The sequence below is a fragment of the Lithobates pipiens genome, unplaced genomic scaffold (assembly GCF_037356315.1).
Source record: "Lithobates pipiens isolate NorthernLeopardFrog02 unplaced genomic scaffold, aLitPip1_a1.2 Scaffold_18, whole genome shotgun sequence".
In the NCBI taxonomy this organism is placed as follows: domain Eukaryota; kingdom Metazoa; phylum Chordata; class Amphibia; order Anura; family Ranidae; genus Lithobates; species Lithobates pipiens.
The window spans coordinates 74,985,291-74,997,724 of record NW_027507758.1 but is presented as its reverse complement, the minus strand read 5'-3'; the positions used below and the strand labels follow the sequence as shown (position 1 = coordinate 74,997,724).

General features: G+C 44.3%; 1 protein-coding gene across 1 annotated transcript in view; it reads right to left on the bottom strand.

Moving 5' to 3' along the window:
* MARK1 (microtubule affinity regulating kinase 1) overlaps positions 1-12,434 on the bottom strand; it is a 208,098-nt gene that overhangs the window by 109,405 nt on the left and 86,259 nt on the right. The window contains exon 2 of the mRNA XM_077485790.1: positions 7,780-7,983. Coding sequence (XP_077341916.1) covers positions 7,780-7,983 — 204 coding nt within the window. The remainder of the gene's footprint in view (positions 1-7,779; positions 7,984-12,434) is intronic.

Here is a 12,434-nt window from a genome sequence, read left to right as displayed (position 1 = left end):
AAAAAAATTAAAAATCACTGTCTGTGAACACAGTTTACCGTGCCATCCATAAATGTAAGGTCAAGCTCTATCATACAAAGAAGAAGCCCTTTCTGGACACAATCCAGAAACACCGCCCTCTTCTCTGGGCCAAAGGTCATTTAAAATGGTCTGCTGCAAAGTGGAAAACTGCTTTGTGGTCAGGCAAATTGAAACTTGACATTCTTTTAGGCAACCATGGGCGCTGTGTCATCCAAGCTAAAGAGGAGAGGAGAGGGACCTTCCAGCTTGTTATCAGCGCTCAGTTCAAAAGGTTGGGTTTCTGATGGTATGGGGGGTGCATTAGTGCACATGGAATGGGCAGCTTGCACATCTGTAAAGGCACTATCAATGCTGAAAAATATATCCAGGTTTTAGAGCAGCAACATCTTTTTTCAGGGAAGGCCTTGCATATTTCAACAGTACAGTGCCAAACCGCATACAGCATCTATGACAACAGCATAGTAGAAGAGTCCAGAGGCTTAACTGGCCTGCCTGTAGTCCAGACCTTTCACCAATTGAATATATTTGGTGCATCTTGAAAACAAAAAAAAACAACAAAAAAGACCCAGGACTGTTGAGCAGAATCCAATATCAGAATAGAAGGGGACAACATTCCTCTCCCAAAACCCCAGCGACTGTTCCCCTCAGTTTCCAGATGCTTACAGAGTGTTGGTAAAAGAAGAGGGTCTGCAACGCCAACGTAAACTTGCCCCTGTCCCAATTTTGAGACTTTTGAAGCAAATCGCTGAGAGTCTGAGCCAGCCACTTCTGACTCCTGCAGCACGGAGGAGGTTTGGTTTTTATATGACCCTAAACTTTAAATTGCTCTTACTTTTTGCGGTTTCTCAGTTAAAGGTGTCATGAGCGGACTTGTAAGGTTTATTGAACAATGTCAGTGATCCAGTAAGAAGACTGATCCTCATTAACATACAAAGCAAGAAGCCCAGCCTCTAGAACATTAACCCTTTGTTGGGACAGTGTTCAAATCTAGCTACAATTGTTCATGAAGATCTGCCTGCACAGTACAGACAGGGGTTACTATGACAACACAGCTTCCCAGGCACCTCAAAAACAAAGAAAACTACTTAGAATTTTTCCTTGTCGGGTCCAGAATAGAACATCAAAAAAAAAAAATATGCAGCTTAAGTTTTTTAAAGTTATGCTATGTGAATTGGGACAATATCCCAATTTGGCTGCACAAGTGGAAATGCACTTTAAAGATAAAATGTACATTTTCCCTATATATTGGCAGTTATAATAGGAAATATGCTCCATCATGTTAGAAGTCTTGAGTACACTCGGCCTTATACAGTATCCTAATAAAATGGCAGAGGCAAATTGAAAGCAGCCCAATGTACAATAAATTCACTACTCTACATGGCCAAGTCAAACCAAACTGAAGTCCATTTGTGAACAGCTGTTTAGTCCATTAGCATCATCTGAGCTCCCTTTGCTGTGTACTGGGAGATTGTTAAAAGGCTGTAATTCAAACACAGAATGAGACAATACAGTGCAGTCACCCTCCTTAATATACAGTATTACCCAGACAACAATGGCCCAGGAATAGGATGCTGGCTTTGTGCCCTGTCCTGAATCAAAGCCATGTCCTATCTCCTTCACAGACTGCAAACCTCCCCATAATACAGTTCAGCTTTAATCCGAATAGTCCCTGTCACCAAATTATTAATTTGCAGGTGAAAGCACAGAAAAATCAAGTATTTAAATGCTTACTTGCAGTGGTTTGCTTTCCATAAATCGTTTTATTCCTTTGTAATGTGCTAGAAAATGTGACTACTACAGGAGAGCGAGTTCCCCAGGACAGACCTCTCCCCCTTGCATGTCAAAGCCCCTTGTTCTTGTAAAAGCATCTAACTCTCCGTGCTGGCCCAGCTCATCCGCCCCCTCACCTACCTGCATTACATACTATGTATCTGCCAGGAGAAGAGTGAAGGGGAATGCTATAATGTGTTACTTGAGTGACAGCTCTGAGCCTGCGGGGGATGCTGACAACACATCAAAAATGGTGGCACCCATCAGCATTCTCAGGGCTTTCGGATGTCTACACTAGGGAGGCATTTACAGGTAAATAACATGTATAAAATACATTTCACATAAGTTCAGATATAGTCACATATATTCTTATAAGAAGATTGTTGTTGAAACTATTGTTTAATGACAGGGTCTCTTTAAAGTGATTGTAAAGGTTTTTTTTTTTAAATAACAAACATGGTATACTTACCTTCTCTGTGTAAGGGTTTTGCACCAAGTGGCCCCGATCTCACTTTTCTGGGGTACCGTGGCGGCGCTCCTGGCTGCTCCTCTGCATCCAGAGCCACCACGGAGAGCCGCATTCCATGCGGGCACCCATGTGGGTGTGCTCACGAGTCCTGCTGCTGCATCCATTGGCACAGACAGCAGGACTCAGCCCCGCCCACTACATCATTGGATTTCACTGATAGCAGCACGAGCCATTGGCTCCTGCTGCTATGAATCTATCCAATGAGGACCAGAGAGGCTGGAGCTGCTGGGCTCGTTCTCGTCACTGGAACAATCAGGTTCAGGGAAAGGAAAAAGGGGGGCAGCTGCAGCACAGGAGGTTTTTCACCTTAATGCATAGAGCATAATGCATGGAGGTTTTTCACCTTAATGCATAGAGCATAATGCATGGAGGTTTTTCACCTTAATTCATGCATTAAGGTGAAAAACCTTGAGACTTGACAACTCCTTTAAAGTATTTTAGGCAAAAAAACAAAAAAAATATGAAGTACATCTCAGCAATACATGCAGATTCTCCCATGTTTTTGGAAGGATTTAGAAAGATTTCTTCTCATTTCCTGTTGTGTCTTTGGGACAGGCATACAGGGAAACATTCCCAAATGGACACAGGCATTTAAAAAAGAAAAAAAATATATATGATATTTTTTATTATATATATATATATATATATATATATATATATATATATATATATATATATATATATATACATACAGTGCCTTGCGAAAGTATTCGGCCCTCTTGAACTTTTCAACCTTTTGCCACATTTCAGGCTTCAAACATAAAGATATAAAATTTTAATTTTTTGTGAAGAATCACCAACAAGTGGGACACAATTGTGAAGTGGAACGAAATCTATTGGATTTTTGAAACTTTTTTAACTAATAAAAAAAGAAAAGTGGGGCGTGCAAAATTATTCTGCCCCCTTGCGTTAATACTTTTTAGAGCCACCTTTTGCTGCGATTACAGCTGCAAGTCGCTTGGGGTATGTCTCTATCAGTTTTGCACATCGAGAGACTGAAATTCTTGCCCATTCTTCCTTGCAAAACAGCTCGAGCTCAGTGAGGTTGGATGGAGAGCATTTGTGAACAGCAGTTTTCAGCTCTTTCCACAGATTCTCGATTGGTTTCAGGTCTGGACTTTGACTTGGCCATTCTAACACCTGGATACGTTTATTTGTGAACCATTCCTTTGTAGATTTTGCTGTATGTTTGGGATCATTGTCTTGTTGGAAGATAAATCTCCGTCCCAGTTTCAGGTCTTTTGCAGACTCCAACAGGTTTTCATCCAGAATGGTCCTGTATTTTGCTGCATCCATCTTCCCCTCAATTTTAACCATCTTCCCTGTCCCTGCTGAAGAAAAGCAGGCCCAAACCATGATGCTGCCACCACCATGTTTGACAGTGGGGATGGTGTGTTGAGGGTGATGAGCTGTGTTGCTTTTACGCCAAACATATTGTTTTGCATTGTGGGCAAAAAGTTTGATTTTGGTTTCATCTGACCAGAGCACCTTCTTCCACATGGTTGGTGTGTCTCCCAGGTGGCTTGTGGCAAACTTTAGACAAGACTTTTTATGGATATCTTTGAGAAATGGCTTTCTTCTTGCCACTCTTCCATAAAGGCCAGATTTGTGCAGTGTACGACTGATTGTTGTCCTATGGACAGACTCTCCCACCTCAGCTGTAGTTCTCTGCAGTTCATCCAGAGTGATCATGGGCCTCTTGGCTGCATCTCTGATCAGTCTTCTCCTTGTCTGAGCTGAAAGTTTAGAGGGATGGCCAGGTCTTGGTAGATTTGCAGTGGTCTGATACTCCTTCCATTTCAAAATGATCGCTTGCACAGTGCTCCTTGGGATGTTTAAAGCTTGGGAAATCTTTTTGTATCCAAATCCGGCTTTAAACTTCTCCACAATAGTATTACGGACCTGCCTGGTGTGTTCCTTGGTCTTCATGATGCTCTCTGCGCTTTCAACAGAACCCTGAGACTATCACAGAGCAGGTGCATTTATACAGAGACTTGATTACACACAGGTGGATTCTATTTATCACCATCAGTCATTTAGGACAACATTGGATCATTCAGAGATCCTCGCTGAACTTCTGGAGTGAGTTTGCTGCACTGAAAGTAAAGGGGCCGAATAATTTTGCATGCACCACTTTTCAGTTTTTTATTTGCTAAAAAAAAGTTTAAAATATCCAATAGATTTCGTTCCACTTCACAATTGTGTCCCACTTGTTGGTGATTCTTCACAAAAAATTTAAATTTTATATCTTTATGTTTGAAGCCTGAAATGTGGCAAAAGGTTGAAAAGTTCAAGGGGGCCGAATACTTTCGCAAGGCACTGTTTATACACACACACACACACACACACACACACACACACACACACACACACACACACACACACACACACACAGAGTTATTTAAACCATTGCTTACTAGATCACAATCCGAATATATAAAAGTTCAGGCTCTAGATACTTTAAGGCTCCATGCACACTGGAGCTCATAAACTGCAGTTTATTGGAGTTTGAGCGTTTTTTTTAAAAGCCCATAAACTCCACTCTATGTTAGCCTATGTGTCCATGCACATATGGACGTTTTTCAGCTTTAATGAGCAGTGGAGTTTATGGACTTTTTTCTGAACGCCAGAAATTCTCGTTCAAAGTGCCGTTTTTCACCGCCAAAAAACGGCAAACGCTGATAAACGCTTATAAACGCTCATAAACGCGCGTTAATTAGTGTTTGGCATTCTATTTTTTCAATGCATTGTGGGAGTTTGGAATGTACTGTGGGATTTTTGGAGTGTCCTCTGTGTATTTTTATTGAAAACGCCCATAAACGCTAACGCTCATAAACGCTAGTACAAAACGCTGTTAAAAGCAAGTTTTTCAACCAGTGTTTTCTGCCAGCAATCTGGCGTCCAGAAAAAGCTTTTTTGAGCTTCAGTGTGCATGGAGCCTAAAGAGCACCTTCAATAAAAAAAAGAGAAAGTCTGTTTCCTTTTCCCCCCTCTGCCACCCAAGCAAAATTATCTGTTAAAAGTTTGTAAAAAAAATAAAAATAAAGTTTACAAAAAATAAATAAAGCTGGCGGCATTTAGATTAGTGATGCACCGAAATTTCGGCCGCCGAAACATATCGGCTGAAAATGCCCTTTTCGGCAATTTGCCGAAAGAGAAAAACGGCCGATAATGGAGCCGAAAATGGGGCGTGGCCTGGGTGGGGGCGGGGCTCCGCCCCTGGTGGCGCCCATCATGGGGGGTGCATAGCGCAGGAGAGCCGCCTCCGCCGCCTGTTTGATCACAGCGCCGGGAACATCACAGCTTTCATTTCAATAGCTGTGTGTTCCCGGCCGCGCGCCGTCACACACAGCCCCTCCCCCTTGTCCGGGCACTTAGATAGACAGATCATCCGCAGGATTGGACGGATGATCTGTCTATCAAAGTGCCCGGACAAGAGGGGGGGGCTATGTGTGACGGCGCACGGCCGGGAACACACAGCTATTGAAATGAAAGCTGTGATGTTCCCGGCGCTGTGATCAAACAGGCGACGGAGGCGGCTCTCTTCCCTGCACAGGCTGGCTGCAAAATGGCACACAGCCTGCAATGGGACACACTGGCTGCAAAATGGGACACACTGGCTGCAAAATGGGGCACAGGCACACTGGCTGCAATGGGGGACAGGCACACTGGCTGCAATGGGGGACAGGCACACTGGCTGCAATGGGGGATGCCTCCTGTACCACGTTCTCTGACCATCTTCTGTACCATGTCCCCAGTCTCTGACCATCTCCTGTACCACGTCCCCAGTCTCTGACCATCTCCTGTACCATGTCCCCAGTCTCTGACCATCTCCTGTACCGTGTCCCCAGTCTCTGACCATCTCCTGTACCGTGTCCCCGGTCTCTGACCATCTCCTGTACCGTGTCCCCAGTCTGACCATCTCCTGTATCGTGTCCCCAGTCTGACCATCTCCTGTACCGTATCTCCTGTCTCTGACCATCTCCTGTACCATGTCGCCAGTCTCTGACCACCTCCTGTACCATGCATGCAGTCTCTGACCACCTCCTGTACCATGCATGCAGTCTCTGACCATCTCCTGTACCATGTCGCCAGTCTCTGACCACCTCCTGATCCATGCCAGCAGTCTCTGACCACCTCCTGTACCATGTCCCTAGTCTCTGACCACCTCCTGAACCATGCATGCAGTCTCTGACCACCTCCTGAACCATGCATGCAGTCTCTGACCACCTCCTGAACCACGCCGCCAGTCTCTGACCACCTCTTGTACCATGTCGCCAGTCTCTGACCACCTCCTTTACCATGTCGCCAGTCTCTGACCACCTCCTGTACCATGTCCCCAGTCTCTGACCACCCCCTGTACCATGTCCCCAGTCTCTGACCACCTCCTGTACCATGTCCCCAGTCTCTGACCACCTCCTGTACCATGTCCCCAGTCTCTGACCACCTCCTGTACCATGTCCCCAGTCTCTGACCACCTCCTGTACCATGTCCCCAGTCTCTGACCACCTCCTGTACCATGTCCCCAGTCTCTGACCACCTCCTGTACCATGTCCCCAGTCTCTGACCACCTTCTGTATAAAAATATTTTTTAAAAACAGTCATTTTCGGTATCGATGCTGTGTCGGTATCGGTTTCGGTTTTCGGCCTAGTGTATTTTTCATTTTCGGTATCAGTTTCGGCACCAAAAAACCCATTCGGTGCATCCCTAATTTAGATCCCAACAGCACAAAGTACATGTAGTCTTTTGCCCCATCTTCATAGGTGCCCTGTAACGCTAGCTGCCACACAGCTGACTGGTGCTAGTAAGAAGATGGCAAGTGAGCACCTGTCTTCAGCTCCAAGTATTTCCCAGAAGCCAAGCACCGCCATGAGGAATGCAGTGGGATGGGAGGTGATGCTTGTCAGCCATGGGCTCCCCAAACAACCATGAAATGAGGAGGAAGAAGGAAGGGGGGAAACCTGTCCAATACCTCAGCTAGTGTAAAATGGCATATATACGAAGATGGGACAAAGTACTATGAGTGCTTTGTCCCATCAAAAAATGGAATACGGTTTTATATATAAGAAAAAAAAATATATATATATATATTATATATATATATATATATATATATATATATCCTTAAGCCCTGGTCCACACCAGTGCGACTTGTCATGTGACTTATCAGTTCAAAGTTGCATGACAAGTCGCAGCCCATTTGCGGCAATGGAACAATTCACACCTTTGAAAAAGGTCCCTGCACTATTTCTGTGCAATTTCAGTGCGACTTGTATTGCCATCTGTTAAATGAAGTCACACAGATATCAGATATTACGAAATCACACTGTTTTGAAGTCACGCTGAAGTAGTGCGACTTCAAAACCACACTGGTGTGAACCAAGGCTTAGTAATTTTTCCAGATTTTCCTTTCTTTTTTTTTTTACAGTGCCAGGAGTTGCAGGCTCCTTGAACTCACCTCTCTCCCAGTGAGAACATGTCTGGCCAATTTCACCTTGGCAAAATTGCCTTTTCCAATGGTTTTCAGCAGGCGGTAGTTTCCGACATGCGGCTGCTCGTCGGTGGTGGAGGCGATGGAGTTACGGCATCGTGGGAGGCTCTGTCTGCTGCTTGACTTTGTTGGAGGAACGAGAGGCTCTGGGTACCCGTCCAGGGACGTGTGCTGCAAGGCAAGGACAAACATTTTAGTATAAGAATAATCAACCAGTGCAGTCACATTCAGTAGTGCTGAAAAGTGCTGTTTCCCAAGCAAATTCTTGTATATCACCATCAAACCAAAATAATCACTATAATTAAAGGTCAATCCATAACCTGAAGAAAAGTAAACTTCAGGAATAATTAGAGGAAAGAAGACAGAGGTTTTACTTTGTCCGGTGGTTCCATTAATGAAGGACTCCATCAAACAGTTACATTAGAAACGCCCAGGCACTGATCATGTGATCTCCCAAAGGGCAGCCTAACATCTGAGCACAGGTATGCAAGTAAAAGCTCTGCCATCCTTCTATTTGTACAGTTTACCTTACAGTATATTTTTATATAACTTAATATGACTTTCACCCCGCTATCCCTTTCAACGGTTCTGGGGTTCCCAGGGGTGGGAGAGATTGGCAATGATCTAACCACTGTCACTGTGGTGACATGATCAGAAGCTGGTCCCATTGGCTATTCATCTTTAAAGCGGAGCTCCACCCTAAAGTGGACCTTCCGCTCATTGGAACCCTCCCCCCTCCGGCGCCACAATCGGCACCTTTCAGGGGGGAGGGGGGTGCAGGTACCTGTACAGTACAGGTATCTGCACCCACTTCCGGCGTAGATTCTGCAGAAGCCACGCCCCTTTCCGCAGAATCCACGCCCCTTTCCGAAGGTCCCCCGCTGCCTGCTTGGAAACACATGGATCCCAGAGACAGCGGGGACCATCCTTATTGCGCAGCGCGACTCGCGCATGCGCAGTAGGGAACCGGGAAATGAAGCCGAAAGGCTCCACTTCCTGATTTCCATACCCAAGATGGCGGCGGCAGCACCCGAGAGTTGATCGAGAGATTGGCTTCGGGTGCCGACATCGCGGGCGCGCTGGGCGGGTAAGTGTCATTATTTTAAAAGTCAGCAGCTGCAATATTTGTAGCTGCTGACTTTAAAAAAAAAAAAAAACGGCGGACTCCCGCTTTAAGCCCCATACACACAGGCCGATTGTCAGCTGGCCTTCGGCCTGTGTGTATGCCAGCCAGCCCAACAAACATGCTGGAAAACCGGCAATAGCTGGAAGCACTGATCAGAACTAGAGCTGGGCGATTTTCTTCCCCCAAAAAAGCTGCGATTTAAAAAAAAAAAAAATAAATAAAAAAAAAAAAAAACTCCATTAATGATTCGAATACATTTTTTTTTTTGATGGACACCACACCGGTCCTGAGGAGCGCGGTGTCAGTGCCGGTCCTGGTGAAAAAAATAATAAAAAAAAAATAGATTTGCTGAAAATTTGAATCTTTTTGGCCTCTCAACTCAATTCAAATCAATTTTCTCCCCAGCCCTAATCAGAACACAACAGCTCAGCCGGGGAGATCGCTGTACTAACGTTCGATCATTAGTACAGTGGCTCCAACCAGTGGGTTGGAACAGAAAAAAAAGGAATAGTATGTACCAGGCTTTAGTCCAGACAAAGAAGTTGATGACAGCTGGGTCTATGTGGTGGGAGTTGGCAGAGAGCATGCACTCATCAGCACATAAACACTGGCCACCCAGCCATGCACATGTGCAGGCGTTAACGTCAACCCTTGTCACAGAGGGGTTAACATATTTTTTTTTTACTTTAACCACTTGACCTCTGGAAGTTTTACCCCCCTTCATGACCGGGCCATTTTTTGTGATATGGCACTGCATTACTTTGACAATTGCGCAGTCAAGGAACGCTGTACACATAAAATGTATGATTTTTTTTCCCCCACAATTAGTGCTTTCTTTTGGTGGTATTTGATCACCACTGGATCTTTTATTTTTTGTGCTATAAAACACACACACACACACACACACACACACACACACAAACATCTCAGTTTACACTCAGCTTTCCTCTCTATGCTGTGCAGTGTGTGACATCAGATCCCCACTCCCTGCCTCCTGGAGCTCAGAAATGCTGTATAAATTCTTGACTTTGAACAGCTGTGTAGGGGAGAGGGCTGCAGATAAAAAAGGTACAACTTATGTAAAAGGATTTACTTCCTATCACCTGAGGCCATCCACTACACTGGGTATATGTAAGGGTTAACAACCACTTTAAAACACTTCAAACGCTGTGTAGACCCATGCTGTATACACCGCTATTAACAATATGCAGCCTATTTCTACAACGATTGACAGCATCCGATTTATTTTAGCTTTACCGGATAAATTCAAAATAGGGGTGGTAGGATCAAATGGGAAGAGCTTCAATCTTTAGGCCAGGTTTTCATACAGAATCCCCGGCGACTGTACAGGGCAGAAGGAAAGCAGACATACACAGCCAGTATCAATATCAGGATGGAATCCTTTTTACCTATATAAAAAGCCGTATGGCTGACATTGGGAACGAGGAGACCTCTGAGCATCAGCAGAATTATTTCCAGAATTGTATCTGAAGAGAGACATCAATATCCAGAAGTCTGCTGCAGATGAAACCCAAACCCATCAAAACATGTAGTCATCCTATTTACATCTGTATTGCATTGCAAGTAATAGGAAAGTCAAGCAAAAGCACAGGAAATGAGAGCACAGCGGACTGTGAAGAAGGAATCTTGTGCAATTACCCCACAGACGCAAAACGGAATTTTCCATTATATACCAGAAGTATTATATTTAGGGCTGTTACTGATTAAAATTTTAATGTTCAATTAATAGTTGTTTTTTTAAAATCGATTAATCGACTAATTTCAATTAATTATACCGCACATACAGATCCAACTACTTTTAGCTGATCTCCTTGCATTGCAACTCTGCATTAGTCAGTGGTAAATGTGGTATACACTATATACAATCACCCGACACTAGTTAGTTTCCACAATCCATGACTTAACTTCACAGTTCACACAAATACGTTTTAAATTCAAACTGTAGCACTGATGTAAGTGATTATTTTTTTTCCCACGGTAGCGTGACAATCCCTCCACCTCCGGTCTCACTAATCACTCTCACCCTACGGCATGGACCCCTGTGCAAACGGGTGGTCATGCAAGCGGGTATCTAAAGGGTTAACACGGACCATAAACTTCTCTGACGTCTCCTTAGATCTCAGCAAGGACGCCAGGTCATGGGTAGAAAGAAAAGATCTAAGCGCTCACCGCTTAAGTATAAGATTTAATTCCTGTGTTCAAACACAAACACAAACTACTCACATAAAGATGATACAAACACAGCATGTAAAGCCGACTATCGTGTTAGTTCCGTAGCACAGCAGCGGGTGATGTCATGCGTAGCACCTTCCTCGTACGCGTTACGTTCAATCAGAACTTTGATGTCACCAGACTCCTCCCCCTTCCCTTCGTAAGCAGACGGATGCACTTGGAAGGAGGGAGGAGTCCAGTGACGTCGATGTCCGTGACATCACCGGATCTCTGATGGAACTCCCTGAAGACCGGGAAGCTGGCAGAGAGCTGAGTACCGATCAAAAGAATCCATTGATTAATCAAGGAATTCATCTTTAATTTCCACAGCCCTAATTATATTTAATACAGCAAGTACATTTGTATTTCACACATACAGTTCTTAGATTTTTTTTTTACCCCCCATTTTAGTGATGCTGATCACCTCCAGCCTTTACTTAGCCCCTTCCCATTTACTTCCACTGTTCCAGCTTTGGAGACACATCATTGCTCTTGTCCAGGAGTCTCCAAACTGCATCCTGAAGGCCGGATGTGGCCCTTTGCTTGCCTTTTTCTGGCCCTTCGGGCACTTTTCCTCCCACCGATACCAACAATGTGCTACTATTCTTCCCACTAACACCAATAGTGGGGCACTATTCCTCCCACTGTCCCCATTGATGGGGCATTTTCTTGCCACTGACACCAAACGATGGAACACTATCCTTTCCACTGACAACAATGACGGGGCACTATTCTTTCCACTGACACCATTGATGGGGAACAATTTTTCCCACCTACACCAAGGATGGGGACATTATCCCTCAAACTGACACCAACCATGGGGTACTGTTCCTCCCACTGACACCAGGATAATTTCTGCTGCCAATGACCACAATCCGGCACCCCTAAAATTCTGAAGGACAGTAAATTATATATATATATATAATGGTGCTCCTGCGTGGTCACCATGTCCCCTAAGATCCGGGTAGAGACTACACGCAGAACAATTTTTAGCCATGGTAAATCGGGAAGAAGGTCTAGGAGCAAGTGTACATAGACAAGAAGCGAAATATACACATACATAAACACACATACAAAAACACACATACACACAATGAGTAAAATTATAAATGCAACACTTTTGTGTTTGCCCCCATTTATCATGAGCTGAACGCAAAGATCTATGACTTTTTCTCCATACACAAAAGGCCTATTTCTCTCAAATATTGTTCACAAATCTGTCTAAATCTGTGTTAGTGAACACTTCTTCTTTGCACCTAGCATA